The 25,783-nt window shown below is 60.1% G+C and overlaps 2 protein-coding genes and 2 long non-coding RNA genes across 15 annotated transcripts; 2 read left to right on the plus strand and 2 right to left on the minus strand.

Moving 5' to 3' along the window:
* Window positions 1-203: 203 nt before the first annotated feature.
* TUFM (Tu translation elongation factor, mitochondrial) lies at window positions 204-3,250 on the minus strand. Its single transcript, XM_002711878.6, has 10 exons — window positions 3,123-3,250; window positions 2,838-3,032; window positions 2,375-2,541; window positions 2,179-2,283; window positions 1,921-2,085; window positions 1,694-1,826; window positions 1,352-1,456; window positions 1,118-1,269; window positions 904-1,023; window positions 204-532 (listed from the first exon to the last, which is right to left on the minus strand). Exons 1-10 carry the CDS (start codon window positions 3,166-3,168, stop codon window positions 359-361), a joined length of 1,362 nt encoding a protein of 453 aa, XP_002711924.3. The 5' UTR covers window positions 3,169-3,250; the 3' UTR covers window positions 204-358.
* Window positions 3,251-3,481: 231 nt separating this feature from the next.
* Window positions 3,482-4,694, plus strand: LOC138847130 (uncharacterized). Its single transcript, XR_011384753.2, has 2 exons — window positions 3,482-3,644; window positions 4,148-4,694. It is a non-coding gene; the product is annotated as an uncharacterized LOC138847130 (long non-coding RNA).
* A 641-nt stretch (window positions 4,695-5,335) lies between these two features.
* On the minus strand, window positions 5,336-16,094 carry LOC138847129 (uncharacterized). Of its 3 annotated transcripts, none has more exons than XR_016225907.1 (2): window positions 15,794-16,012; window positions 5,336-8,486 (listed from the first exon to the last, which is right to left on the minus strand). It is a non-coding gene; the product is annotated as an uncharacterized LOC138847129 (long non-coding RNA). The 3 variants fall into 3 exon arrangements; XR_016225908.1 differs by having other exon boundaries at window positions 7,947-8,486; window positions 15,117-16,094; XR_011384752.2 differs by lacking the exon at window positions 5,336-8,486 and adding an exon at window positions 13,543-13,797 and having other exon boundaries at window positions 15,794-16,020.
* SH2B1 (SH2B adaptor protein 1) lies at window positions 16,087-25,771 on the plus strand. 10 transcript variants are annotated; one of them, XR_016225902.1, is made up of 10 exons: window positions 16,276-16,424; window positions 18,301-19,325; window positions 19,493-19,594; window positions 19,810-19,901; window positions 19,999-20,174; window positions 23,530-23,733; window positions 23,942-24,136; window positions 24,247-24,468; window positions 24,744-24,879; window positions 25,032-25,771. XR_016225902.1 is itself a non-coding variant. In XM_051847634.3 (10 exons), coding segments are annotated over exons 2-10 (2,082 nt in total). In that variant the 5' UTR covers window positions 16,276-16,424; window positions 18,301-18,389; the 3' UTR covers window positions 25,034-25,771. The 10 variants fall into 10 exon arrangements, 8 of the variants coding, with proteins under 8 accessions (XP_051703591.2, XP_051703594.2, XP_051703595.2 ...); XM_051847634.3 differs by having other exon boundaries at window positions 23,925-24,136; XM_051847635.3 differs by having other exon boundaries at window positions 23,925-24,136; window positions 24,780-24,879.
* Window positions 25,772-25,783: the final 12 nt, after the last annotated feature.

Below are 25,783 nucleotides of genomic sequence, written 5' to 3' on the forward strand. Positions count from 1 at the left end.
GGCCTGGTCGTCCACTGCTTACTACAAGCGGAGCAGCCAGGACCCGAACTGACGCCCTGATCCGGGATGCTTAGCTCGCTACAATGCCAGCCCCGGCGAGGGATTTGGTTACAGCCAAGTGGCTCTTCTCTGCCCGGGGCTTCAGCTCCCTTTTGGTACTCGTGCCCTCTCCCACCTGCACAAAGCACACGGACACGCACGGCTGGCTTACTATTCACATTAGTTTATTGACCCACCTCACCTGCCATGGCAGGCCAGCCCTCTGAGCGCGGGCAGTGTCCATGTGGCTGTGCTCTGCCGGGGAGGGAACACTGGCCAGGGCGGCCCTCAACCCCAGACGTCCTGAGCGGAGCCCGGCTCAGCTCCACTTTATGTTCTTGTCCTCCTCAGTCATGGCGGGCGTGTCCGTGACGAGGCCTGTGCCAATGGTGCGGTTGCCATCCCGCAGGGTGAAACGCTGGCCTTTCTCTAAGATCATTGGCTGCCGCAGGATTAGGCTGAGCTTCAGGTCCTCCCCGGGCATAGCCAGCTCCTGGGGACACAGAGGGACGGCATGTGGGACCTTAAGTTAGCTGTCTGCTGGCTAGAAGTCGGGCCGATTGCAGCACACAGCACATGGCACAGAGGCAGGGACCGGGGAGCAGTGCCGCCCGGGCTGGGGAAGTGTCGGGGCACGCAGAAACCCTCTTGCAGGAAATTTCCCTCGGGAAATGCTGCTGCAGCTACGCTTCACCCAGGGCCTCCTGGATGGACCCCCACTAAATCCACTGCCCAAGCCCACCCTCCGACAGTTGTCACGTAAGCGGCAGCAGCCAGCTTGTCTGGTGGCCAGGCTGCCGTAGCGTACTTGGGAACTCTGGACAGGAAGAGCGCCCCTGCCCCGTCCCCCGCCAACACACACACCTTCCCTGGGGGCAGGAGCACCCGGCAGGCCATGTCCCAGGTCAGGGAGAACATGACGGGCATGAAGTGGGACACGAAGGGTTTGTGGCGGCCGCCCTCCTCCTTGCTGAGGATGTAAACCTAGAGGAGAGCAGAGCGCGGGGAAGTCGGGCTGGCCTGGTGGAGAGGCGATGCCTCGCCAGGGCGCGCTGCGGCTCCGCCCCGGCCTCCTCACCTGCGCCTCCACCTTCTGGTGGGGCTGGATGGAGCCCGGCTTGGCCATGACCAAGCCGCGCCTCAGGTCCTCCCGCTTCAAGCCTCGGACCAGGGCCCCCAGGTTGTCCCCGGCCTCGGCCCTCTCCAGGCTCTTGTGGAACATCTCAATGCCTAGGGGTGAAGAGAGGATGGAGGCAGGGAGGGGCCCAGGCCATCCCGGAGCCGGCCGCGGGGCCCGGGCGCCCTCCCGAACCTGTCACCACCGTGCGGATGTTCTTGCTGTGGCCGAGGAACTCGCACTCGTCTCCCTTCTTCAAGATGCCGCGCTCTAGCGTCCCTGTCACCACTGTGCCCCGGCCTGGGAGGGGACAGGACAAGCTGTCAGGGACCCTGGGCTAGGCCCCTGCCGGAGGGGGAGGGGCAGCAGGAGCCCCTGGGAGGGGACAGGACAAGCTGTCAGGGACCCTGGGCTAGGCCCCTGCCGGAGGGGGAGGGGCAGGGGGAGCCCCTGGGAGGGGACAGGACAAGCTGTCAGGGACCCTGGGCTAGGCCCCTGCCGGAGGGGGAGGGGCAGCGGGAGCCACGCGGCCCTCACCCGGGATCGAGTAGACAGACTCGACGGGCAGCAGGAAAGGCTTCTCCAGGTCGCGGGTAGGCACCGGGATGTAGGTGTCCACGGCGTCCAGCAGCTTCTGCACCGACTTCACGCCGAGCTCGGGGTCCCGTTGCTGCGGTGGGGGGGGGGTGAGGGCACTCAGCCTCCAGCCGCCCGTCCTCCTGCCCAGGTCCACGGCCGGGGCGCCCACCCAGCCCCGCCCTCACCTCCAGCGCACAGAGGGCAGAGCCCACGATGACAGGGGCCTCCTCCCCTTTGTAGCCGAACTCGGTGAGCAGCTCCCGGATCTCCAGCTCCACGAGCTCCACCATTTCCGAGTCCTGGACGGCGTCGGCCTTGTTCACGTACACCACCACGTGCTCCACCCCGATCTGCAGGCGGGAGAGCGTGCACGTCGGTCCCGCACGGCCCGGCTCCCCCGGCCCGACGCCCTGCCCCGCCCCGCCCCGCCGGGCTCCCAGTACCTGTCTGGCCAGCAGTAAGTGCTCGCGGGTCTGGGGCATGGGGCCGTCGTTGGCCGCCACCACCAGGATGCAACCGTCCAGGGGGGCCGTGCCCGTGATCATGTTCTGGGCACAGGGAGGAACACTCAGTGGCACCGCACATCTGCAACCCGGGCGGCCCCCCGCCAAGGCCTAGCCTTTAGCCAGCGCCCCTCACCTTCACGTAATCCGCGTGGCCCGGGCAGTCCGTGTGGGCATAGTGGCGGGCCGCGGTGCTGTACTCCACATGGGCTGCATTGATGGTGATGCCCCGGGCTCGCTCCTCTGGGGCGTTGTCAATCTCCTCGTACTTCTTGAACTTAGCCCCGCCTCCCTCGGCCAGAACTACGGGAGAAGGGGGGGGGATTCGGGACTGGAGGCGGGGCTCGGGCCACACCCCCGGCCCGGCCCCTTCCCGCCTAAACTACCCGACCATCCGCAAGCCGACAGCTTCCAGCAGGAGCTGCAGGGCGTGCCCGGGGACTTCTCCCGGTACAACATCCTCCAAGCGTGAGCGAGGCCCCCACCCCCCAGGTTACGGCGCCGCCACCAAGTGCCCCTTCCGGAAAACCCCGTTCCTTGCATCCTCTGCCCGCCCGGGGAGGCCCCGACACCCTGCTGCCCACCCAGAGCCCGCTCACTTTTCGTGATGGCCGCGGTCAGTGTGGTCTTGCCGTGGTCCACGTGGCCGATGGTGCCCACGTTCACGTGCGGCTTGTCGCGCACGTAGGTCTTCTTGGCCTCCACGGCCAGACCGCGGCTCAGGACGGGCACTGCCGGCGCCTTGGGCGGCCGCAACAAGCCCTGTAGGAAGGAGGTCGGGCTGGCGGCGACACCTGCAGGGACACAGGCTCGACGTCACACCGTGGGTCCGCGCCCAGCCCCCCGCGCCGCCGCCGCCGGCGCCGCGCGCCCCACACCCTCACCGCTGAAGCGGGGCGTCGCGCGCAGCAGGGCCGCGGCGGTCGCCATGGTGGTCGCACTCGCGCCCCGGGTGCGGGAACGGGGTGGACCCGCGCGTGCAGGTGAGGAAGGGCACTCGCGGCTGAAGGCCGCTTCCGGCGGAAGTGAGAATCCGGAGGGCAAGTGTGGGCGCTCTAGCCTCCAGTTTCTGTGGCCCTCTCCGCCGAGTTCCGGGCTGGCGGCTGAAGAAGCGGGTGCTGGCGTCTCCGGGAGAAGGGAGTTTCCAGCGCTCACGGCGACGTAGTTCTCCCCAAGCGACGCTGGAGGGGCAACGTGAGGCGTCCCATGATGCACCAGCGCCCCGCGGGCTCACGGGAGTTGTAGTTCCCAGCGCGGCGCGTCCCGGGCTCCATTGGGAGACGGACGCTGACTGCTTACGGGTGTCCTTAGCCCCAGCGGAGAAAGGCGCCGAGCCTCTTGGAGACCGACCGAGTCATTATGCGGGTCTCGCGAGAGGGCTGACCGCCCGTGTGCCGCAGCTGGAGGTAGGGGCAGACCCTGAACGCTCTTTGGGAGCGGGGCTCAGCGCGACTGCTCTCTCCGCCTAGCCTCTGCTTGCTCACCTATACAATGGGGACGCAGTACCCACTTCGTCGGGAAGTGCTGACATCGGGCCCCGAGAGAAAATGAGACCCCAGGTCCCAGCCCTTGACTCTCGGGTACCTGCCCTTCGGACTCATGGCTTGCGGGGACCTTGTACTGCCTGACCTCACACGGGGTCAGAGCGCCCCCGACAGAGAGAGCCTTGCTGCCCGGCCCCGGGACCTCAGCATCGGGTGCAGTCCCCTGGACCACGGCCCCACCCACCCGAGTTGGCAGGTGGCTCCCAGGGCGAGGGCCCAGCCTGTTCCCGGCGTGGGGCGCGCAATCCGCTGCCGGAATGACTATGCAAGGGTCCAGCAGGACCCTTCGCTTTCGCCTCCTCTATCTCATCAGAGCTTCCAGGGTTGCCCTGGGGTGCGGTGACAGCTGCTTAACCCCGACTTAGGTTTCTGGAACGCAGCAGATCCCAAGATGCAATCACTGAACAGCGTTTGTTCCCCGATTCCTCTTGTGCCGATTGCCAGTCAGGGGAGTGGAGGCAGAGACAGGGAAACCGGATCACACGCGCCCTTCTGAAATTCAGGAGCGTTCCGCCTATCCGGCATTCGTAGTGCTTCACAACCAGTTGTCCCAGTGTTAACCCTGCGTGGGAGGGGCTCCCCCCGCCGGCCTCCCATTCTACAGATGAGGATCAGAGTGCCTCGGAACCCCACGAGTGTGCATCTAACCACGGCACTGGCTGCTCGGATGGGAGACTTCTCTGTGGCCAGGAGGGCTGGGACAGTCTCACCTAGGGCTCTTGTTTGTTTATTTACACCTTGTTCCTCTGTGACTCCACTCGTGGAAATTTATCCTAAGACACTGTCGGCCACGAACAAGATGTAAGGGATTTGGGGGGGAGGGGTGGTATTGGAGCTCATGTTTTGGTGTTTATGTCGATGTGTACCCGTTGGAAACGACTGGCATGAATAAAGTTCAAGTTTAGAAAATGAGTCTGCCTGGCGTGTGATATTATGGGGGCTGTGAGCATGTGCCAACGTCTGGGGAGGTGGGACGTGAAGGGAGTCCACAGGGGAGAAAAGGCCATAGCCACCTCCGTGGTAACGAGCGGCGCAGTGGGACTCTTGGTCTCAGGTTTTACCCTAGCGGGGCAAAGCAGAAGCGGGGAGTCAGTGAAGGGGGTCAGGCAGCTGGCAGGGTTACGAGGCGGCTTGGAGAAGCAGTCCCAAGTCACTGCCACCAGACCGTCACCTGCCGGGATTTAGACGCATCTATATCAGCTACCGCAGTGGCACCGAGAGAGCGACCCCCCCTCCCCTCCTGGCAACTCCAACCCCAGCTGACTTCACAGCCTCCTAGGGACGTGGACCCCTGGACTCCTGGACCGTAGCCCAGTGCGGTCTCTCTCAGGAGCTGGTACTCTGATCTGACTCTGATGTTGGGGAGCAGGACCGACAGCAGCGAATCTCCCCAGGTAGAGAAGTGTCTGCAGGATACACCCAGAAATAACCCACGACCAATGTCATGGGGCGGAGCCTAATAGCCAGGCAGACACCGGAGCATGGATGTAGCCACAGCTATGAAAGGACATGTTAATTGGGTGGGTTCAGACTTAGAGACCCAGGCAGCCAGCCACCTGTGAATATGTTTTATTTATTTGAAAGGCAGAGTTACAGAGAGATCCTCCAGCCACTGGGTCAACTCCTCAGATGGCCGCAATGGTTAGGGCTGGGCCAGGCCAAAGCCTGGAGCTTCCTCGGGGTCTCCCACGTGTGTGGCAGGGGCCCAGGCACTTGGGGCCATCCTCCACTGCTGCTTTCCCAGGTGCATTAGCAGGGAGCTGGATTGGAAGGAGAGCAGCTGGGACTCAAACCAGCACCCATATGGATGCCGGCATCGCAGGTGGACACCTAACCTGGCTACGCCACAGCGCTGGCCCCACTGCAAATATGAACGGTGTCTGGTGAGGGCAGACTGGTGACTAGGGAACAGCAGCATGCGTGCAAGGTGATGACGGAAGGGACAGGGACCCAGGAAGCCAAAGAACAGCTGGGCCTTAAGGAGGCTGAGTTTGCCTGGAGAAGGAGGGGGGCTTTCTCCCTCGCACACTGACTGCATCTGTGACTGCACTGAAAGGACTAAAAGTTGTGCAGAATCTTGAACTTTTTTAAAAGGTGCTCTTGAAATCAGATCTCTTTCCCGGTGACCTCATCCTGCTGGGTGGCGGGCAGGGAGGACGGAGACACAGAGAGGGCTTCCATCCGCTGGTTCACTCCCCAGATGGCTGCAACAGCTGGGGCTGGGCCAGGCTAGGTTGAAGCGTGAAGGAGCATGGAGCTCCATCCTGGTCTCCCATGGGAGTGGCAGGTGCCCAAGTTCTCGGGTCGTGTTCCGCCGCTTTCCCAGGTGCAGTAGTAGGGAGCTGCATGGGAAGCAGAGAGCCATGATGCAGGACATGCGCTCTGATACTGGATGCCCGCCTGGCCAGCAACAGCTTAGCCCACTGTGTCACATGGCCAGCCGCGAGTTTTGTTTTGTTTTGTTTTTCCATCCAGTTTCCCCATCTTATTGCAAGCAGGGTCCTGATTTTCTTTGGCTCCTGGGAGGCATCTTGACGGGTCTAGTCCAATTCCAGTGGTCTCACTTTCCTTCTGAGGGACAGCATCCTGGGAGACTGGGCTCCTTGTGGTGGGAGATGACGAATGTGCCTGTTTCAGCCCAGGCCAGGGGTCCGATCTTTGCAGCCAGATGCATGCTAACGGGTCCTCTCTATGGCACCCGCTCCCGAGATGTAGTTCTTGGCTTCACCCCTGAGACTCAGTGGCCTTCGTAGGGCTGGCCCTGTTTCTTTGTTTGTAGCCACTGTGAAATGTTTGCACTTGACCTATTATTGAGTCATCCAATCTCCGGACCTAACACAGAACTGCTGGCACAGAACTCTGGTCTTCTCCCTCGCTCTCCTTACACACCTGAATATGTGGCACTGCCGTTCTCCCTTCCATCACCCCCACGCCGACGCCACTGCTTGGAGCCGCTGGTTCTCTCTCCAAACTATATCCCACATGTGGCCACACGAATCTCACTGCTGACACCGTGGTGCAGTCTGGGATCATGGCTCACCCAGGTAACCTCAAGAGCTCGTCTGTGGGCCAGCACTGGGGTGCAGCAGGTAAAGCTGCCGCCTGTGACGCCAGCATCCCATATGGCCTCTGCTTCAGGTCCCCCCTGCTGTGTACCTCTGAGCCAGCTCCCTGCGAATGCACCTGGGAAAGCAGCAGATGACTGTCAAAGCCCTTGGGCCCCTGCACCCTAGCGGGAGACCTGGAAGACACTTCTGGCTCCTGACTTTGGCCTGGCTCAGCCCCAGCTGTTACAGGCATTTGGGACGTGAACTAGCAGATGGAAGACCTCTCTCCCTGTCACTCTAACTTTGAAAAATAAATAAAAATTTTAAAAAATGTGCATCAGAGGGGCTGGCACTGTGGCATAGGGGGTTAGGCCGCCACCTGCAGTGCCAGCATCCCATACAGGTGCTGGTTCGAGGCCTGGCTGCTCCACTTCCAATCCAGCTCTCTGCTGTCGCCTGGGAAAGCAGTGGAGGATGGCCCAAGTCCTTGGGCCCCTGCATCCACGTGGGAGACCTCGAAGAGTCTCCTGGCTTCGGATTGGCACAGCTCTGGCGTTGCGGCTGGTGGGGAGTTGTGGGCAGCCACAGGCAGTCGCTCCCTTTGTTTACACTTACACATATGGATAGAGACTTCCAGACAATTAGACTAGGGAGATTCCGGGAAGAGGCAGGAAGAACCTTATCTCACTGCTAAACCTCTCACAAGAGATGATATAGATAATCAGTCACACCTGGAACCTGCATTAATCACCTAAGTGTTTTATTGTACCCTTGTAATCAATAATTAAGAACCTTATAGGGAACTCTTTGTAACCTTAAAAGCCTTTTTGATATGTAAATCTTTTGTGCTCCTTCTTGTAAACAACTGGTCATGTTTAAATACTACTGGATTTGTTGAATAAACTTGGCTCTATTCTTTGCGTCCTGGTCCCTGCATTCCCACTCTGTTTCAGGAAACCCGGTTCTTTGTCCTGCAGGCTGGCATAGGGAGTGAAACAGCGGATGGAAGACCTCTCTGCCTCTCCTCTCTCCGTGTAACTCTGACTTTCAAATAAATAAATAAATCTTTTTATTCCCTTTCAGTGACTCATTACACCTAGAATAAAAACCCAAATTCTTAATTTAAATGAGTTAATTGTATCTCAGTGATGGTGGGTGAATTATCTCTCATTATTATGTTAAAAACATAATGCCCCCCCATCCCCTGGCACTGTGGCTTAGCGGGTAAAGCTGCCACCTGTAGTGCCAGCATCCCATGTGGGCGCCAGTTCGAGTCCCAGCTGTTCCACTTCCAGATCCAACTCTCTGCTATGGCCTGGGAAAGCAGCAGCAGATGGCCCAAGTGCTTGGATGCACCTGTATGGGAGACCCAGAGGAAGGTCCAGGTTCCTGGCTTCGCATCAGCTCAGCTCTGGCCATTGTGGTCATTTGGGGAGTGAAGCAGCAGATGAAAGATCTCTCTCTCTCTCTCTCTGCCTCTCTGTAACTCTGCCTTTCATCAAATCTTTAAACAAAACAAAACAAAGCCTAATAGGGACAGGTGCTGTGGCGCAGTGGGTTAAGCGGCTGCTCAGGACTCCCGCAATCCACACTGGAGCACCAGTTCAAGTCTCGGCTGCGGCTGCTCCACTTCTGATCCAGCTTCCTGCTGACGCACCTGGGAAGAGAGTAAATGATGTCCTCAGTAGCTGGGTCTCTGCACCCATGTAGGAGACCTGGATGGAGTTCCAGGCTCCTGGCTCCAGCCTGATGCAGCCCAGACTGTTGCAGGAATTTGGAGAGTGAACCAGCAGATGCAATCTCTCTCTCTCTCTCCCTCTCTCTCCCTGTCACTCTTTCAAAATAAGCAAATAAATAAATAAATAAGCCCACAATTACAGCACAAACTCATCCCTGTGGCACACATGCCCTGGCCCCTGCCCACCCCTGTGAACCCATCTGGCACAACCTGCTCCTCTCAGCACCCCTGGCCACACTGGCCGGCATCCAGTTTCGCCAACTTCCCGCTGTTTTCCACCCCAGGCCCTTTGCAGCTGTCCTTCCCCCTTCCCAGAGCAACTCTTCCCTGGGGCTTAGTCCCGCGTTACCATGTCCCACCTGGGACGTCACCTCTCCTATACAAAGTAGCCCCCAAGCTGGCGCTGTGACGTAAAAAGTCATTTTGGTTGAGCATTTATATTGGGCTCATTATGTTTCCTGATGTTTTCAACGGAAAGCAAATTTTATATTCATATTCATTTTGCAAAGAAAAATGGGTTGCTGTAACTTGGGGGCCTCAGTTTTATTACCTGTAAGTTGGAAATGGCAGTTAAACTGTGTGGTCTCTGTTTTCCTATAGTTCTATGACTTTTGCTTGTTTTTTATAGATCTATTTATTTATTTTGAAAGTCAGATATATATAGAGAGAGACTTTTTATATATCAGAGAGAGAGAGAGAGAAAGGTCTTCCATCTGCTGGTTCACTCCCCAGATGGCTGCAATGGCCAGAGCTGTGACAGGCCAAAGCCAGGAGTCAAAAGTTTCTTTCAGGTCTCTCATATGGGTGGCAGGGGCCCATGCACTTGGGCCATCTTCTGCTGCTTTCCCAGGCACATTAGCAGGGAGCTGGAGCAGAAGTGGAGCAGCCGGGACTGGAACGGCTACACCACAACACCAACCCCCAGTTCTAAGACTTCTAAAAGGAGGGTGGGGCTGGTATAAGTGGAATGACTGAGCTGGCTGACACCTTAGTAGCAAATTGAGGACAGGGTCCCAGAGCTTTGTAGGCTGCACCACTCACCAAACCCCATGCGGAGCTCCCGAGCAACCTTCCCCTCCCCCCAGGCCAGCCTAGTAGTGCCCCCTCAGGAGTCCCTCTGGACACTAACTCCACTGCACTTCCCTGGCCTGGTCAGGGTCGCCTCTCCTGGCCCGCTCCACCACCGTCCTGTATGCCTCCCCCAACACCTGCATACTGGCCCTAGGTGCCCTTGCAAACACAGCTCCCATGACAGCCAAGTCATTCATCTGTGACCAGTGACACCCCAACTGGAAACACTCCAGGAATATCTGAGTAGAATGCACTTGAATGCCTTCCTGGCACAGCAGGTTAAGCCACTTGTGACACCGGCATCCCATATTGGAGCACTGGTTCGAGTCCCGGCTGCTCCACTTCCGATCCAGCTCACGGCTAATGCTCCTGGGAAAGCAGCAGCAGATGGCCCAAGGGCTTGGGTCCCTGCCACGCAGTTGGAATTCTTGGCTCCTGGTTTCAGGCTGGGCTGGCCCAGGCTGTTGTGGCCATTTCAGGGGGTGATCTGGTGGACGGAGGATCTCTTTCTGTCGGAGGCTGGCGCTGTGGTGTAGCGAGCTAAGCCTCTGCCTGAGGCACCAGCATCCCATGTGGGCGCGTTTGTATCCTGGCTGCTCCACTTCCGAGCCAGCTCTCTGCAAATGGAAGATGGCCCAAGTACTCGGACCCCTGCGCTTGTGTGGGAGACCTGGAAGAGGCTCCTGGCTCCTAATTACTCCAGCACCAGCCGTGTGGCCATTGGCAAGCGCACCAGTGGATGGAAGACCTCTCTGTCTCCCTATCTGTAATCCTACCTCAAATAAATAGATAAAAAAATCACTTTTTAAAAAAGATTTATTTGTTTATTCGAAAGTCAGAGTACACAGAGAGAAGAGAGGGAGGAAGGGAGAGGGAGAGAGAGAGAGAGAGAGAGAGAGGTCTTCCATCCACTGGTTCACTCCCCAGTTGGCTGCAACGGCCGGAGCTGCGCCGATCCAAAGCCAGGAGCCAGGAGCTTCTTCTGGGTCTCCCACGTGGGTGCAGGGGCCCAAGCACTTGGGCCATCTTCCACTGCAGAGAGCTGGGTTGGAAGTGGAGCAGCCGGGTCTCTAACTGGCGCCCATATGGGATGCTGACACTTCAGGTCAGGGTGCTAACCGGCTGCACCTCAGCGCCGGCCCCAATAGATAAAAAATCTTAACAAAAAAATCTCTTTCTGCCTTTTAAATAAATACATACATACAGCTTATAAAAAGAAGGCCGGCCCTGGCGGGTCAGTCACAAGAGGCTGTTAGAGCGCCTTGGAAGTCAGTGATTCATAAGGAAGACTCGGAGTGCAGGCGAGTGCTGCACGTGGGCTTAGTCTTAGAAAGGACACAGACCAGGACCAGCCAGAGACACACGCAGGGTGAGCTGTGGGACAGTCCCAGGCCTCCACTGTCCTCTCCCCACACGCCGCCCTCCCAGCCTGCCAGCCCACCTGCAGGCCAGGACAGCACCGAGCTCTCACGTCGAGTGCTTACAAAAAAGGGGGAATATGTGGGGAAATTAGTTACAAGAAGCAATTCAAAGATGGCGCCCAGCGGAAGTAAGATGGGTGGAACTCAAAGTTTACCACTAAAACTAATTGGCTACGCAACATCAGGCGAAGTGGCAACAACTGATGGCAAGTATACAGACATGGCCAGTCCTATGAAAATTGCCCCATAAAGTGATCCTTTAAGCGATTGGTTGGTCTTTATGCCCTGCCCCAATGACTCTGCAGTTTTGTGCTTTAAAAGGCTTTGTTACGCACAAAATGGTTCCTGCTAGACTTGGCTCCCCGCTGGCTGCGGCTGACTGTCTCCGGGATTGGGAGGCTGGGGAACGGGCGGCTGGGGAAGGGGCGAGTGGCGCACTTACCTTTCCTGGGGCCCAGTCCATCCCGTACGGGTGGACTAAGACCCTGCAAAGCACAGTTCGATTAAAACACTGGCCATGGGGGCCAGCATCGTGGTTAAGCTGCTGCCTACAATGCCAGCGTCCCACATGGGTGCCCGTTCCTGTCCCGGCTGCTCCCTTCCCAATCCAGCAGCCCTGCGGATGCACCTGCAAAGCAGTGGAAGGTGGCCCTTGTCACCCACTGGGAGACCCAGATCAAGTTCCAGGCTCCTGGCCCAGCCCCCGATGTGGCAGCTACTTGGGGGAGTGAACCAGATGGAAAATCTCTCTCTCTCTGTAACTCTTTCAAATAAATACAGAAATCCTAAAAACATAAAAATTAAAAATCTCAACCATCTAATCATAGAGCTGGTGACCAGCCTCCATCCTGAAGCTACCTAGGGACCTGGCCTGAGTCCTTTATTAGCAAAACCTCCAGTGTGCTCTAAGGGATTCATGAATAACAAGGCATTTCTACCAGGAAATCCCATCCGGAAGCTATAGGGTAGGCGCTTGGCACAGCAATCAGCCTGCACTTGGGACACCTGCATCCCCTACCAAGTGCCTTGGTTCAAGTCCCAGCTCTGCTGCTGACCCGTTTCCTGCTCATGCGCACCCTGGGAGGCAGCAGATGATGGCTCAAGTTCTTGGGTGCCTACCACCCACGTGGGAGCCCTGGATAGAGTTCCTGGCTGCTGGCTCCCGGCCCTGGATGTTGGGGGCATTTGAGGAATGAATCAGCAGGTGGGTGGTGGTCTTCCTTCCCTCCCCTTCTCCCTTCTCCTTCTTCCTCCTCTCTCTCCCAAGCCCCTTTCATCTGATGCACGGACTGGGGTGGTGGCCATGATCTTTTCCTGCAGGCAGAGCAAACCCGGGAGCTCTGGGCCATCCGGCAGCCTGGGGGGGGGGGGGGGGGGACAGTCTCCTTGGGAAGGAGGCAGCTCCAGGGAAAATTGCTCCCAGAGCCCAAGGCCAGGTTCCAATGCATCTTTTCAGCTTCTGGTTTTAACCATGCCTAAAGGCATTTTGAGTTTCAATACTCCTTGAGGGGCTGGTGTTGTGGTATAATGGGCCCTGCCTGCCATGCCGGCATCCTATATGGGCACCATTTCGAGCCCTGGCTGCCCCACTTTCGATCCAGCTCCCTGTTAATGCACCTGGGAGAGCAGCAGCAGATGGCCCAAGTGCTTGGGCCTCTGTACCCAAGAGAAAGACCCACATGAAGCTGCTGGCTCCTGACTTTGGCCTGCCCCTGCCCCGGTCATTGCAGTCATTGGGGAGTGAACAAGTGGATAGATCTCTCTCTCTCTCTCTCTCTCTCTCTCTACCTTTCAAATAAATCATTTTTAAAATTATTTATTTATTAATTTGAGAGGCAGAGTTACAGACATGGGGAGACACAGGGGGAGAGAGAGAGAGAAAGGTATTCCATTCACTGGTTCACTCCCCAAATGGCCACAACAGCCAGAGCTAGTCCAATCCGAACCCAGGAGCCAGGACTTTTTCCGGGTCTCCCACATAGGTGCAGGGACCCTAGCACCTGGGCCATCTTCTACTGCTTTCCCAGGCCACAGCAGAGAGCTGGATCAGCAGAGGAGCAGCCGGGACGTGAACCGGCACCCACATGGGACGCCGGCACTGCAAGCAGAGGCCTACCCTACTACGCCACAGCACCGGCCCTAATAAAATAAATGTACAAAAACAAAACAAAACAAAACTCATTGAACCAGTAAACTCCTTTGCAAGTGTAAACGAAGTGAAATTGGAGTTTCCATGATGGATAGCTGAAAACATCCTGGGTAGTCCCCGTCTGAGGAAGCGCCCGTCCGCCTTGGTGTATCCCGGGACTCCGGGGCCTGATCCTCTCCCCTCTTTCCCAGAAGCTCGTTCCTTCCGTGACCTTCCTCTCAACCGGCGCTTCCCCCAGACTCCCAACATATTCCTATCTCCCCACGCTCTCAAACCACCAGGCTCATCCCTGTTCTGTGCTTCTCGACCAAGTGGTATAGGAAAGCTCTCCACATTCCTTTTTATCAAGATTTATTTATTTGAAAGTCAGAGTTACAGAGAGAGAGAGAGAGAGAGAGAGAGAGAGAGAGAGAGAGAGAGAGAAAGTCTTCCATCCGCTGGTTCACACCCCAATTGACTGCAATGGCCAGAGTTGTGCTGATCTGAAGCCAGGAGCCAGCAGCTTCTTCCAGGTCTCCCACGCGGGTGCAGCGGCCCAAAGACTTGGACCATCTTCTACTGCTTTCCCAGGCCACAGCAGAGAGCTGGACTGGAAGTGGAGCAGCCGGGACTCAAATCGGCACCCATATGGGATGCTGGCGCTGCAGACAGTGGCTTTACCCGCTACGTCACAGCGCCAGCTCCTGAACTTTTTTTTTTTTTTTTTTTTTGACAGGCAGAGTGGACAGTGAGAGAGAGAGACAGAGAAAAAGGTCTTCCCTTTCCTTTGGTTCACCCCCCAATGGCCAGCCACTGCTGCACTGATCCGAAGGCAGGAGCCAGGTGCTTCTCTTGGTCTCCCATGCGGGTGCAGGGCCCAAGCACTTGGGCCATCCTCCACTGCACTCCCGGGCCACAGCAGAGAGCTGGCCTGGAAGAGGGGCAACCAGGACAGAATCTGGCGCCCAGAACAGGACTAGAACCCAGGGTGCCAGCGCCGCAGGCGGAGGATTAGCTTAGTGAGCCACGGTGCCGTCCATTCTGAACTTTTAAATACATCTGTTAGGTAGGAAGTCAGTTATGAGCTTATGTGTGTGTGACATAAAGGCCTAAAGAGAAGACATCTATGTCCAGCATATGCATCTGCATCTCAAAGTCATCCTGATGGTGTTTCAGGGGCAGCCCGGTATTCACATTCTGCCCTGCCTGACCCCTTCTACCTGATAAACTGCCAGGTGCGGGATCCCCACCCCTTCTGCCTGACAAATCCACAATCTCCCAGATGCAGCCCAGTATCTGCATTTCAAACACCCTGCTCTGGAATCCCCATTTTCTAGGGGGTCCTGCCCTTCCTCTGAACCCAGGATGGTGCCAGCTAGGCTTCCTCCAGTCCGATACCTTCAGGGGAAAACTCAGATAGAAGTTTTTCTATTTACATCCAAAAAGCCCTTTGTTCCAAGAGGAGCAGAGGTGGGGAAGCAAGACCCATCTCCTTACCACCACCACCACCACCACCACCACCACCACCACCACCACCCCACCCCCACCCCTGCCCTCAACCGGACTGCACGCTCAGCCCTCTGCCTCTCTGCTGAGTTGCCCGCCTGGTCTGGCCAGGTGTAATCTCTGCACTCTCTCTCAGGTCCTGTCTGGAGAGGTGCCCATCCATCCTTGCGGATGTCCCTTCCCTAATAAACTTTGCTACTTTTACCTCCCACTACTCTCTGTCTCACACCTGAATTCTTTCTTGCGCGAAGACAAGAACCCTGCAATTTCTCCGGTAACACATCCTTTACCCACGAGTCCTGTCTAGAGGAGGAGGAACCGTCACCCAGGCCTCAGCTCTTCCTACTTCTCTTTCTTGGCCTGCTGAGCGTTGACTGTTCCCCAGAATGAAGCCCCAGGCCCTCTCCTCTCTGCATACATCACCTTGACAAGCCCATTCGTGACCACGGCTTCCATGATGGCCACACACCAACTGCAAGAGGCAGGTACCAAACCCAGGCATCCCGATATGGGCTGTGAGCATTCTGACCGGAGTCTTAACGGCTAGAGCGAACACCTAGCCCGGAACACCCTCATGTGAGTCGGCGCTCTTATCCACCGGTACCTCTCAGACGACTCGCCTCTGTATTCCAGAGGCACTTAATTCTTAAATCCGTCTGCCAGTCTTGGAAATTTTATTGGGAACCTCAGAAGAGAGAGACGCTCCTTCGACTACAGTTCGTGAGCTCTGGGACTGAAGTTTGGAGCTATGCAAATCTTGCCACTAAGATGAGCCAACCAAAGGCCCAGACAGCAGAACCACGGGTGCTGAGCCGCTGGTTCTGGATACCGCTGGGCCCCTGGATTCACCTGTTCCCGGAGAAGCGTGATTCGTTTCGCACTTTGCAATAACTCGATCCCTGAATTCCTTTACTGTTCAGGTCAGTCGGAGCGGGGCCAGTGAGAGACTGTTACATGGTTTCAATGACCCGCTATACCTTAACGGTCCTCAATTTCCATAACCGGCCTCGGTGCGGCTCTTGCGCTCCGGGATTGCATGTCCACCCACCTCCCGATGTCCCACAGACACATCCCAAACTGGCCATCACTCCCCTCCCCACCTGTATCTCCCGCCAGAGCGATGAACTTCCTCGAAGGCCTGCCCCGCTCCTAAAGAAACCAAGGTCGTAAGTTCAGGCTCCGCCTCCTCGCGGGGCCTTCCCCAAGGTCACCTGCCTCGTTCCTCGGCCCAGATTCTTGGGGGCGGTCTCCGCAACCCCCTCAGTACCAAAGCCAGGCGCTCTAGGCTGCAGCGGGTCCTCCCAGAAGCCTGAGCGTCTCGCTGGTTTCCGGTCCTCCGCGGCTACTCTAGCCCTCGGTAAGAGCTCGGCTTCTCTATGGTTGGCGGCTCTTCTTTTTTGTCCCGACTCTCTCCCGGAGGACTCTCTGGCCGGACACAACCCCTTCCCACGTCGGCCTCTTCACCAGAGAACTCCCTGAAGTACAACAAGACAGCCACGCTCTCGGCTCCCGAGCTGTCGGCGCGGAGTAGAAGGATGGCGGAAGTGAGTATGACAGCGCCCGCCCCTCTCCTCTATGGTCGCTTCCTTCGGCGACGGGAAAAGGGGGTCCCCGCGCCTGCGCAGAGCCGGGCTAGGCGCTCGTCGCTGAGGTGGGGGGGTGGGGGGTGCAGGGAGCGGGAGCCGCCGCCGCCGCCGCCGCCGGAGCTAAACCGCGGGGACCGAGATGCAGGTGGGACCGGAACCGGAACCCCCCCTCTTCAAGTGCCTCTTCCCTCTCCGCGACCCGGCCCCGGAGCCTGCGAGGAGCCCTGGTGGGGGTGGGCGTGGGGGTCCGGGGACAGCAGGGACGCTCGGCCCGGGAGAGTGCAGCTGACAGGACTGGTCCCTAGAAGACTGAGACACCTTCCCCTCCCCCGGGAATGGGCCGGTGCGGGGTGTCCAGGGAGTAGGGTCGGGTCGGAGTGGATGGACCACGGGCCCCAGAGGGTCTTGAGCCGGGAGCGGAGCCTGCACCCTCCACCACCCGCCCTTCGGGAAATAGCAGAGCTGTGTGCCAAGAGGCAGGTGCACGGGGGAAAATGTGTCAGAGTCCTCCCGCTTGGCAGAAGAGAAACTGAGTCACCAGCCTAGGAGCTGCAGGGTCAGCGGGCCTGACGGGGGCTGGGGGGAGGCCACTGTGAGTGGAGCCGGCCCCGGGCTGGACACCGCTCTCCGCTGGGTCCGCATCTCTTGGCTCGGTTTCCCCGCGCTCCATGACTCCCGCATCTCCTGGCCGCTTTTCGTGGGTGTGGAGTTGTCCCAGTGGTCGGGGCCATCTGAGTGTGTAAGGCCTAGGCCAGGGAGGAGGGGAGGGGTGGCCCGGGTTACAGCCTGGCTGGGTGGGGGGGTGCGGTTTGGGGAGCCTCTCCTGAGCTATTCTCGCCCAAGTCCCGGGGCCACCACCTTCCCCTAAAAGCAGGAGGGAGGAGCCAAAGGTTGTAAATTCCACACGCAGCTGGTCGTGAGAACTTGGGAAAGCGCTTCCTTTTAGGACACTCGGACCCTGGCACTGCCCTCCCCCATAGAGGAGTAATAGTGGCGGGTGCGTTTCTTGTGCGCTTATTTTGTGCCGCGCGCCAGCTTGTTCCAGTCCCTGGGATTCCCCGACCAGTTCCAGGCGGTAGGGATCATCGGGTCTGTCTTCCCAGTCACGAAACCTGAGGCTCAGAGAGAGACAGAGAGGACCGTGCGTTTGCTCGAGATCGCACAGCTAACAGGTGCCTGAGCTGGGGTTTCGGTCCAGGCCTGACTTCAGAACCTATTAACCACCAGGCTAACCGGCCTTTAGGGCACGCTCCCCAGTGAGAAGAGGGAAGTTAAAAAAACAACAACAACAAACCCTAGGATCTTTCCCAACACCTCTTCCCCCCTCCCTGGGACGTTTTATTTGTGTTGTGGCCAGCAACGATTTGCCCTGATACAGCTTAGGGTCTCCTCTGCTTGTGCCGCCTCTGGGCCCCAGACTGGAGAGGCACGGAAGGACTGGGCCGGGGCTGGGGCGCTAGGCTTTCGAGACCGCTGCTTCCGTCCACCGGCACCCATCCATCCGCCTTGCCGAGCAGCCGCGCACGGGGATGTCTGAGGCGGGCTCCGCAGTCCCAGCTCCCCTCGGGCCCCCGAGAGCCGGGGTGGTAAGGGGCCGAGGCTGCGGCTGGTCCAGCCGATCCCTGGGGGACACGCTGTGCAGTGGGAGAAACGGTAGGCTTGGAGCTCGGAGCCTTGTCTGAGCCTCAGGTGGTAGACGCTCTCCCAAGGAAAGGTAAGGTGAGCACCTGGAAGCTTCTGGAATGGCCCACGGGAAGCGTGTAAGACACGCCGGAGCGTCCGTCTTAGAAAAGGAAGGGACCCAGAAGAGATTCCTCTGGGGAGGCAGGTGGGCGGCCAAGGCAGGGCCGGGGTCGGGAAGGCGAGACGCTGGGCCGATGGTTTCCCAGGACTGGGCCAGGAGCAGGTTGGGTCTCTTCCCCATTGCATTGCAACAGGGGGTCTCCGGCTGCTGGGGTGGGGGCGACCTGCCCCAGTCGCAGCTCTGCGGTGACCCCTCCGTGTGCTTCTCTCTTCTGCAGCTGCTGCCGCTCACCCCGTGTCTCCTGGCCGCTTCCCTCTTTGCTGCCCCTCCCCGCAGGCTCCCCCACTCTGCCTCCTGGGGGCCATCATGAATGGTGCCCCTTCCCCAGAGGATGGGGCCTCCCCGCCCCCGCTGCCGCCGCCCCCTCCCCCCAGCTGGAGGGAGTTCTGTGAGTCCCATGCCCGGGCTGCCGCCCTGGACTTCGCCCGCCGCTTCCGCCTCTACCTGGCCTCGCACCCGCAGTACGCGGGGCCCGGGGCCGAGGCCGCCTTCTCCCGCCGATTCGCCGAACTCTTCCTCCAGCACTTCGAAGCCGAGGTGGCCCGGGCCTCGGGCTCCCTCTCGCCGCCACCGGTGCCGGCCCCGCTGAGTCCCGGCCTGGAGATCCCGCCCCACGACCTGCCCCTTGAGAGCTGCAGGGCGGGCGGGCCCCTGGCCGTGCTGGGCCCTTCTCGCTCATCCGAGGACCTGGCCGGCCCCCTCCCTTCCTCAGTCTCCTCTACGACGACCTCCTCCTCGAAGCCGAAGCTCAAGAAGCGCTTCTCCCTCCGCTCAGTGGGCCGCTCGGTTCGGGGGTCGGTGCGTGGCATCCTGCAGTGGCGGGGCACCGTGGACCCTCCCTCCTCGGCCGGGCCCCTGGAGACGGCGTCAGGCCCCCCGGTCCTGGGCGGAAACACCAACTCCAACTCCTCTGGTGGAGCCGGGACCGTTGGCCGGGGACTGGCCAGTGACGGCCCCTCCCCCGGGGAGAGGTGGACTCACCGTTTCGAGAGGCTGAGACTGAGTCGGGGAGGGGGCGGCCCGAAGGAAGGGGCAGGGACGGTGCAGAGGGAAGAGCTGCTGAGTTTCATGGGGGCTGAAGAGGCAGCCCCCGAGCCAGCCGGAGTGGGCCGGGCCGGGGGGACAGCTGGGCTGGCGGCGGGAGCCGGGGGGCCGCCCCAGTGGCAGAAGTGTCGCTTGCTGCTCCGAAGCGAAGGAGAAGGAGGAGGAGGGAGCCGTCTGGAGTTCTTTGTGCCGCCCAAGGTGAGGCCCCGGGGTGGGCGCAGTCCTGCAGGGAGCCCCGCAGCGCCCCCGCGTCCTCCCAGCTGTGTGGGCCTCAGGCAGGACTGGGAAAGCAGAGCCCGGGGATGTAGAGGGGAAGGGGTCTCTCCGCACCCCACAGCAGAGCCTCCTTCCGGTTCCCGACCTAGGCATCTCGGCCCCGACTCAGCATTCCCTGTTCTGCCATCACGGACGTGCGGACCACCACCGCCCTGGAGATGCCGGATCGGGAGAACACGTTTGTGGTTAAGGTAGGAGCCCGCGGGTGCTCGTGCACCGGAGCAGGTGCCCTTGGGGGAAGGGGTCGTGCAAGTCAGGTGCCCCAAGACGCGTCCTTGGGCCGGGCCTGCCGCTTTTCCGGAAGGGCATGGAGAGGGAGGTAGTGCTTCCTTCATCAGAGCGGGGTTGAGGCGTCAGGATCGGGAAGGGACCTGGCGCTGGCTGGGACTGTCCTCTGCCGCTGCAGGTGGAAGGCCCTGCGGAGTATATCCTGGAGACGGCCGACGCGCTGCACGTGAAGGCCTGGGTGTCCGACATCCAGGAGTGCCTGAGCCCGGGGTGAGGAGCCCGCCTGCCGCTGCCGCAGGGCCCTGGGGCTGGGGGCGGGGGGGCAGCCCCGTGCCGCTCACCTGGCTCACTTTTCCTGTCTCTGCAGTCCCTGCCCCACGACCAGCCCCCGCCCCATGACCCTCCCTCTGGCCCCTGGGACCTCATTCCTCACACGGGAGAACACAGACAGCCTGGAGCTGCCATGCCTGAACCACTCGGAGAGCCTGCCCAGCCAGGACCTGCTGCTGGGAGCCAGTGAGAGCAACGACCGCCTGGCGCAGGGTAAGGGCGCAGCCTTCGGGAGCTGGGCCTCGGAGCCCGCCGCGCACGCGCATGCGGCCCCAGGCGCTGCAGGTTCTCCAGCGCGCCGCCCTGCCAAAGCCCATCTTTTGTACCTGAACACGCCGCCACTCTCAGTGCCACCATTGGCTGTATTCTATAAAGATTTCATTTTTATGTATTTGAAAGGCAGAGTGACAGAAAGAGAGAGGGAGAGCTAGGTCTTCCACGGGCAAGTTCACTCCTCAAGTGACTGCAACAGCTGGGGCTGGACTGGGCGGAAGCCGGGAGCCAGGAACTCCACCCAGTTCTTCCACGTGGGTGGCAGGGGCCATGTACTGGGGTCACCGTCTTCCGCTGCGTCCGCAGGTGCATCGGCAGGGAGCTGGATGGAAGGCAGAGCAGCCAGGACTGGCACCGGCGCTCTGATGCGGGCTGCGGGCACCACAGGCGGCCGCTGAACCTGCTGCACCACAGTGCCGGCCCCCTGTTGGCTGTTTAGAATCAGCGCCCTCACCACCCCACCCAGGCCCCGAGCAAATTCCTGTCCAGCCTTCTGCAACAGCTGTGGCACTTTGAAATTTGTATTAGCATTTTTTATTTAAAACAGATAGGCTTTTTTGCTCCCTCAGCACCCACAGTAGCTAGGGCTGAACCAGGCTGAAGCCAGAGCCTAGAACCCAATCCGGGTGTCTGACGTGAGTGTCAGGGACCCAAGTCCTTGAGCCATCACCTGCCGCACTGATAAGAAGCTTGGACCAGAAGCAGAGCTGGGACATGAACCCGGGCACCCCGTACAGGCCTGGGCGTCCTGACTGCTGTGCTGGGCGCCCGCCCTGTGCCGTGTCGCTTTCTCCCCAAGCTGCCCACAGGCCAGCACCTCGGTTCTCCAGGCCGCCAGCACGCCGGCAAGAAATCTTAGGTTAGCTCTTCCCTGCCTCCGCGTGTCGGGCAGTGGCAGCGGCCTCCCTTTCGACTCTTACTTTCTGGCCTGACCATACACACACACAGACTGCTCCCCCTCAAACACACACACACACACAGACTGCCCCCCACACACACAGAGACTGCTCCCCCTCAAACACACACACAGACTGCCCCCCCACAGACTGCTCCCCCCAACACAGAGACTGCTCCCCCCCCACAGACTGCTCCCCCTCAAACACACACAGACTGCCCCCACCAGACTGCTTGCCCTCCCACAACTCCCCCCTCACACACACTGCTCACCCTCCCACAACTCTCACACAGACGGCTCCCCCCACAGACTGCTCTCCTCCCATACACACACACATAGACACAGACTGCTCCCCCCGAGACTGCTTCCCTTCCCATACACACACACAAACACGTACACTGCTCCTACTCTCAGACACACAGACTTCTCCCACCCTCTCTCACACAGACTACTCCCCCCCACAGACTGCTCCCCCGCACAGACTTCTTCCCCTCCATACATGCGTGCACACACAGACTGCTCTCCTCATACACACACACATATACAGGCTGCTCCCCCCCCCCTCACACACACACACACACACACACACACACTGCTCCCACCCTTCCTCTCACACACACACACAGACTGCTCCCCTCATACACACACACATATAGACTGTTCCCCCTCACACACACATACATACACACACTGCCCCCACCCTCCCTCTCACACACAGACTGTTCCCACCCTCTCACACACCCTTACACACACACTGCTCTCACCCCTCCCAGACTACCCCCACCCCACCCCCCAGGCCATGTGTAGACTAGGCTGCTTCTGCTGCTGCCCTGTCTCCGGCCCCTGTGTTGTAAGTTGCAGCGTCCCGGCGCTGAGAAGTCAGGCTGTCCTCAGCAAGTGAACAGAGCGGTCAGATCTCAGAGCCAGAGCGGCGCCCACAGGTGCCTTTTCTGAGGCCCTCCTGAGTGGCACTGGCAGAGCCTGCTGCCCTGAGCGCGTGTCTGCCATGTCTGCGCGGCTCCTGAGCACTGACCTCCAGGGACAGTCCGCTGGGCTCAAGTCTGCCACCCAGCAGCCACTCAGCGCGCCTGGGCCTGGCACAGGCCCTGGGCAGGACGGGGACTCACGCCCGAGATGAGCTCCTCGCCCTCCACGGATGCTGACGTCCCTGAGTGAGAAGCAGGCCCCTCAGAGCCTGTGCTTGGTGTCCTCCAAGCACACGAGCAGGAAGCGCCTTGGGAGCTCAGGGGAGGTGAGGGCCAGGAACACAGCCCAGGGAGGCAGGTGGCAGGCGGCAGGCGCAGAGGCCCAAAGTGGGGAGGGCCCAGGGTATTTGGAAAAATTAGATAGGATGGGCTGCAGTGGAGGAGTGTGGCTACCGGTGGAGGTGAAGTTGGTTTAGCTTAGGGGCGACTGGAAGGAGCATCTTTTTTTTTTTTTTTTTTTTTTTAAGATTGCATTTTTTGGGCCGGCGCCGCGGCTCACTAGGCTAATCCTCCGCCTAGCGGCGCCGGCACACCGGGTTCTAGTCCCGGTCAGGGCGCCGGATTCTGTCCCGGTTGCCCCTCTTCCAGGCCAGCCCTCTGCTGTGGCCAGGGAGTGCAGTGGAGGATGGCCCAGGTGCTTGGGCCCTGCACCCCATGGGAGACCAGGAAAAGCACCTGGCTCCTGGCTCCTGCCATCGGATCAGCGCGGTGCGCCGGCCGCAGCGCGCCGGCCACGGCGGCCATTGGAGGGTGAACCAACGGCAAAGGAAGACCTTTCTCTCTGTCTCTCTCTCTCACTGTCCACTCTGCCTGTCAAAAAAAAAAAAAAAAAAAAAAAAGATTGCATTTTTTTGAAAGAGAAGAACAGAGAGATCTTCTATCTGCTGGTTCACTCCCCAGATAGGGAGTGGGTTGGGCCAGGCAAAACCCAGGAGCTCCATCCGGGTCTCCCCCATGGGTGGCAGAGGTCCAGACACGAGGTCCATCTTCCCCTGCTTTCCCCAGGCCGTTAGCAGGGAGCTGGGTGGAAGTAGAGCAGCCAGGACATGAAGCGGCGCCCACACGGGCTGCGGGTGGCAGCGTCACCCACTACGCCACAGCACTGGCCCCTGCAGGAGCGCCTTAGAGTTGGGGCTTTCTCTGTGGTCCTTGTCCATGTCAGTGTCCCGGGGTTCCACCCCATCCCCGCCCTGCAGCACTGTCAGCAAATGCAGCACTTTTGGCCGCCAGGACCTCCCTGCGCGGTGCAGGCGGCAGCACCTGGGAGCCTTGGTGAAAACCCGCCGGGGCTGCCACCCTCAGAGGTGGGCGTTCCTGCCAGCGCACCTGGGGCTGGAGGGGAAGTGGGCGCAGGAGACCGCGCTGCAGGCCGGGAGCTCCCCAGTCCTCACCTGTGCCCTCTGTCTTCTTCTAGGGGCGTACGGGGGCCTCTCAGACCGCCCCTCGGCATCCATCTCCCCTAGTTCCGCCTCCATTGCTGCCTCCCATTTTGACTCAATGGAACTGCTACCCCCTGAGCTGCCTCCCCGCATCCCCATTGAGGAGGGACCCCCAGCAGGGACAGCTCAGCCCCTCTCAGCCCCCTACCCTCCCCTGGACACTCCGGAAACAGCCAAAGGTACCAGCCGAGTGAGTGTGTCTGTCCACCAGGCCGGGCCGCCGGCCCTCCTGGATCCTGACTGGGGATCTGCCCTGGGTGGGGGCTGGGCGAGGCGGGCCGCGAGGGGAGGAGGCGCCCCAGGCTTGCTTCTCCCCCGCTGGGGGAGGCTTCCCTGACACCCTGGTTTCCCCCCTCTCTCCTTCCTGAAGGGTCATTCCTGTTCCAGGGGGAGTCAGAGGGCGCTGAAGGGGAGCAGCCCCTCTCCGGATACCCTTGGTTCCATGGGATGCTCTCTCGGCTCAAGGCCGCCCAGCTAGTGCTGGAGGGAGGCACCGGCTCCCACGGTGTCTTCCTGGTGCGTCAGAGTGAGACGAGGCGGGGTGAATACGTCCTCACTTTCAACTTCCAGGGCAAGGCCAAGGTGAGTGACCCGGACTCCCTGGGTGGAGTGGGCCGGAGGTGGGGGAAGGGAGGGGGCTTGGGACCTGCGGGGGCTTCGGCTCCCACCTCACTTGCTCATCCTGCCCTCAGCACCTGCGTTTGTCGCTGAACGAGGAGGGCCAGTGCCGGGTCCAGCACCTGTGGTTCCAGTCCATTTTCGATATGCTTGAGCATTTCCGGGTGCACCCCATCCCCCTGGAGTCTGGCGGCTCCAGTGACGTTGTCCTTGTCAGCTATGTGCCCTCCCAGCGACAGCAGGGTGAGCAGAGCAGGTCTGCAGGGGAGGAGGTGCCCGTGCACCCAAGAAGTGAGGTGTGTGTACCAGAGAGGCGGGGCGGGGGGCTGTGAGGGGAGAGCAGGGCAGGCAGCCAGGGTCCTGCCCGCGCACGGGTCCGGCGCCGGGAGGCAGCTGAGGGTTGGGCTGGCGCATCCCCATTCCATGACTCCTGCGTTCATCATGTGTCTGTCTCCTGGAGCCGTCCCCCCAACCCCGCCTTGCCCTTCTTGGGGATGCTTGGCGTGATCCCCCTCCCTCCTCCCTCAGTGTCTGACGTCCCTGTCTGATCTCTCCCTCTCCCCCACCCCAGCGTCCCATCTGTCCCCACGTTGCCCCTCCCCCCCAGGCCGGGAGCAGGCCGGGAGCCATGCAGGGGTGTGCGAGGGAGACCGATGCTACCCCGATGCCTCCTCCACCCTCATGCCCTTCGGAGCGAGTGACTGTGTGTAAGTGTGGTCCTCCTCTCACCGCCGCCCATGATCCATCTTCACAGGGGGGGGTCGCTCAGGAGACGGGCCGCTGGGGAGACAGCACATGGCTCCGGGCAAGAGCCTGCCTCCCTCCACAATCCCTCTGTCTTCTCACCCTTCCCATCCAGAACCGAACACCTCCCGTGACCCACCCCAGCCCCCTGAACCCCCTTCATGGACAGATCCCCTACATCCTGGGGCAGAAGAGGCGTCGGGGGCGCCAGAAGTGGCGGCAGCAACAGCCGCAGCAGCCAAAGAGAGGCAAGAGAAAGAGAAAGCGGGCAGTGGAGGGGTCCCGGAAGAGCTGGTCCCCCTGGCTGAGCTGGTCCCCGTGGCTGAACTGGAAGAGGCCATAGCACCAGGCGCCGAGGCCCTGGGAGGTGCTGCGGGGGTGGGCCCGACGGTACAGCTCCAGCAGTTGCCACTAGGGGGCGACGGAGAAGAAGGGGGCCATCCCAGAGCCATTAATAACCAGTACTCCTTCGTGTGAGACACCCTACCCAACCTCCCTCCACGCTTCTTGCTCCCCAGCCCTCGGGTCTTGAGGCCGGGCCGGGAGGGTCCCAAGGAGAGGTTGGGGTCCCCTCCCCATGTGCTTCCTGACCCTCGTCGGCCAAAGGCGTCTATGTTGGTACAAGCAGAGGTTCAAGAGCCCTGTTACCTCCCTCGCGCATACACTACAGGTGCCCCGTTACCTCCCTGAGGGGCTCTTACGGTCAGCCCCACCCCTGGGGGCCATTTCCCCATTAACAACCCCCCAGCCCGTGGCAGGGTGAGGGGGGGAAGGGCTGTCAGTTATAGTAAGGTTATTGTTGTTGTTTTAAACAAAATGGAGAAGCATACATAAATAAAAGGGTTTATCTCAGTCCATGGTGAGGGC

The sequence above is a fragment of the Oryctolagus cuniculus genome, chromosome 19, assembly GCF_051225735.1.
Source record: "Oryctolagus cuniculus isolate XC-2025 breed Fujian yellow rabbit chromosome 19, ASM5122573v1, whole genome shotgun sequence".
In the NCBI taxonomy this organism is placed as follows: domain Eukaryota; kingdom Metazoa; phylum Chordata; class Mammalia; order Lagomorpha; family Leporidae; genus Oryctolagus; species Oryctolagus cuniculus.

Bases quoted from the DNA above. Each gene is read 5' to 3' on its own strand.
- TUFM (XM_002711878.6), bottom strand. From the start codon at position 3,168: ATGGCGACCGCCGCGGCCCTGCTGCGCGCGACGCCCCGCTTCAGCG. The intron at 2,284-2,374 runs GTGAGGGGCGCT...CCCTGTGCCCAG, and splicing joins GCCACGCGGATTACGTGAAG to AACATGATCACGGGCACGGC. The intron at 1,024-1,117 runs GTGAGGAGGCCG...GCTCTCCTCTAG, and splicing joins ACCAGAAGGTGGAGGCGCAG to GTTTACATCCTCAGCAAGGA.
- SH2B1 (XM_051847631.3), top strand. From the start codon at position 18,390: ATGAATGGTGCCCCTTCCCCAGAGGATGGGGCCTCCCCGCCCCCGCTG. The intron at 19,595-19,809 runs GTAGGAGCCCGC...CTGCCGCTGCAG, and splicing joins AGAACACGTTTGTGGTTAAG to GTGGAAGGCCCTGCGGAGTA. The intron at 23,734-23,924 runs GTACCAGCCGAG...TCCTTCCTGAAG, and splicing joins CACTCCGGAAACAGCCAAAG to GGTCATTCCTGTTCCAGGGG.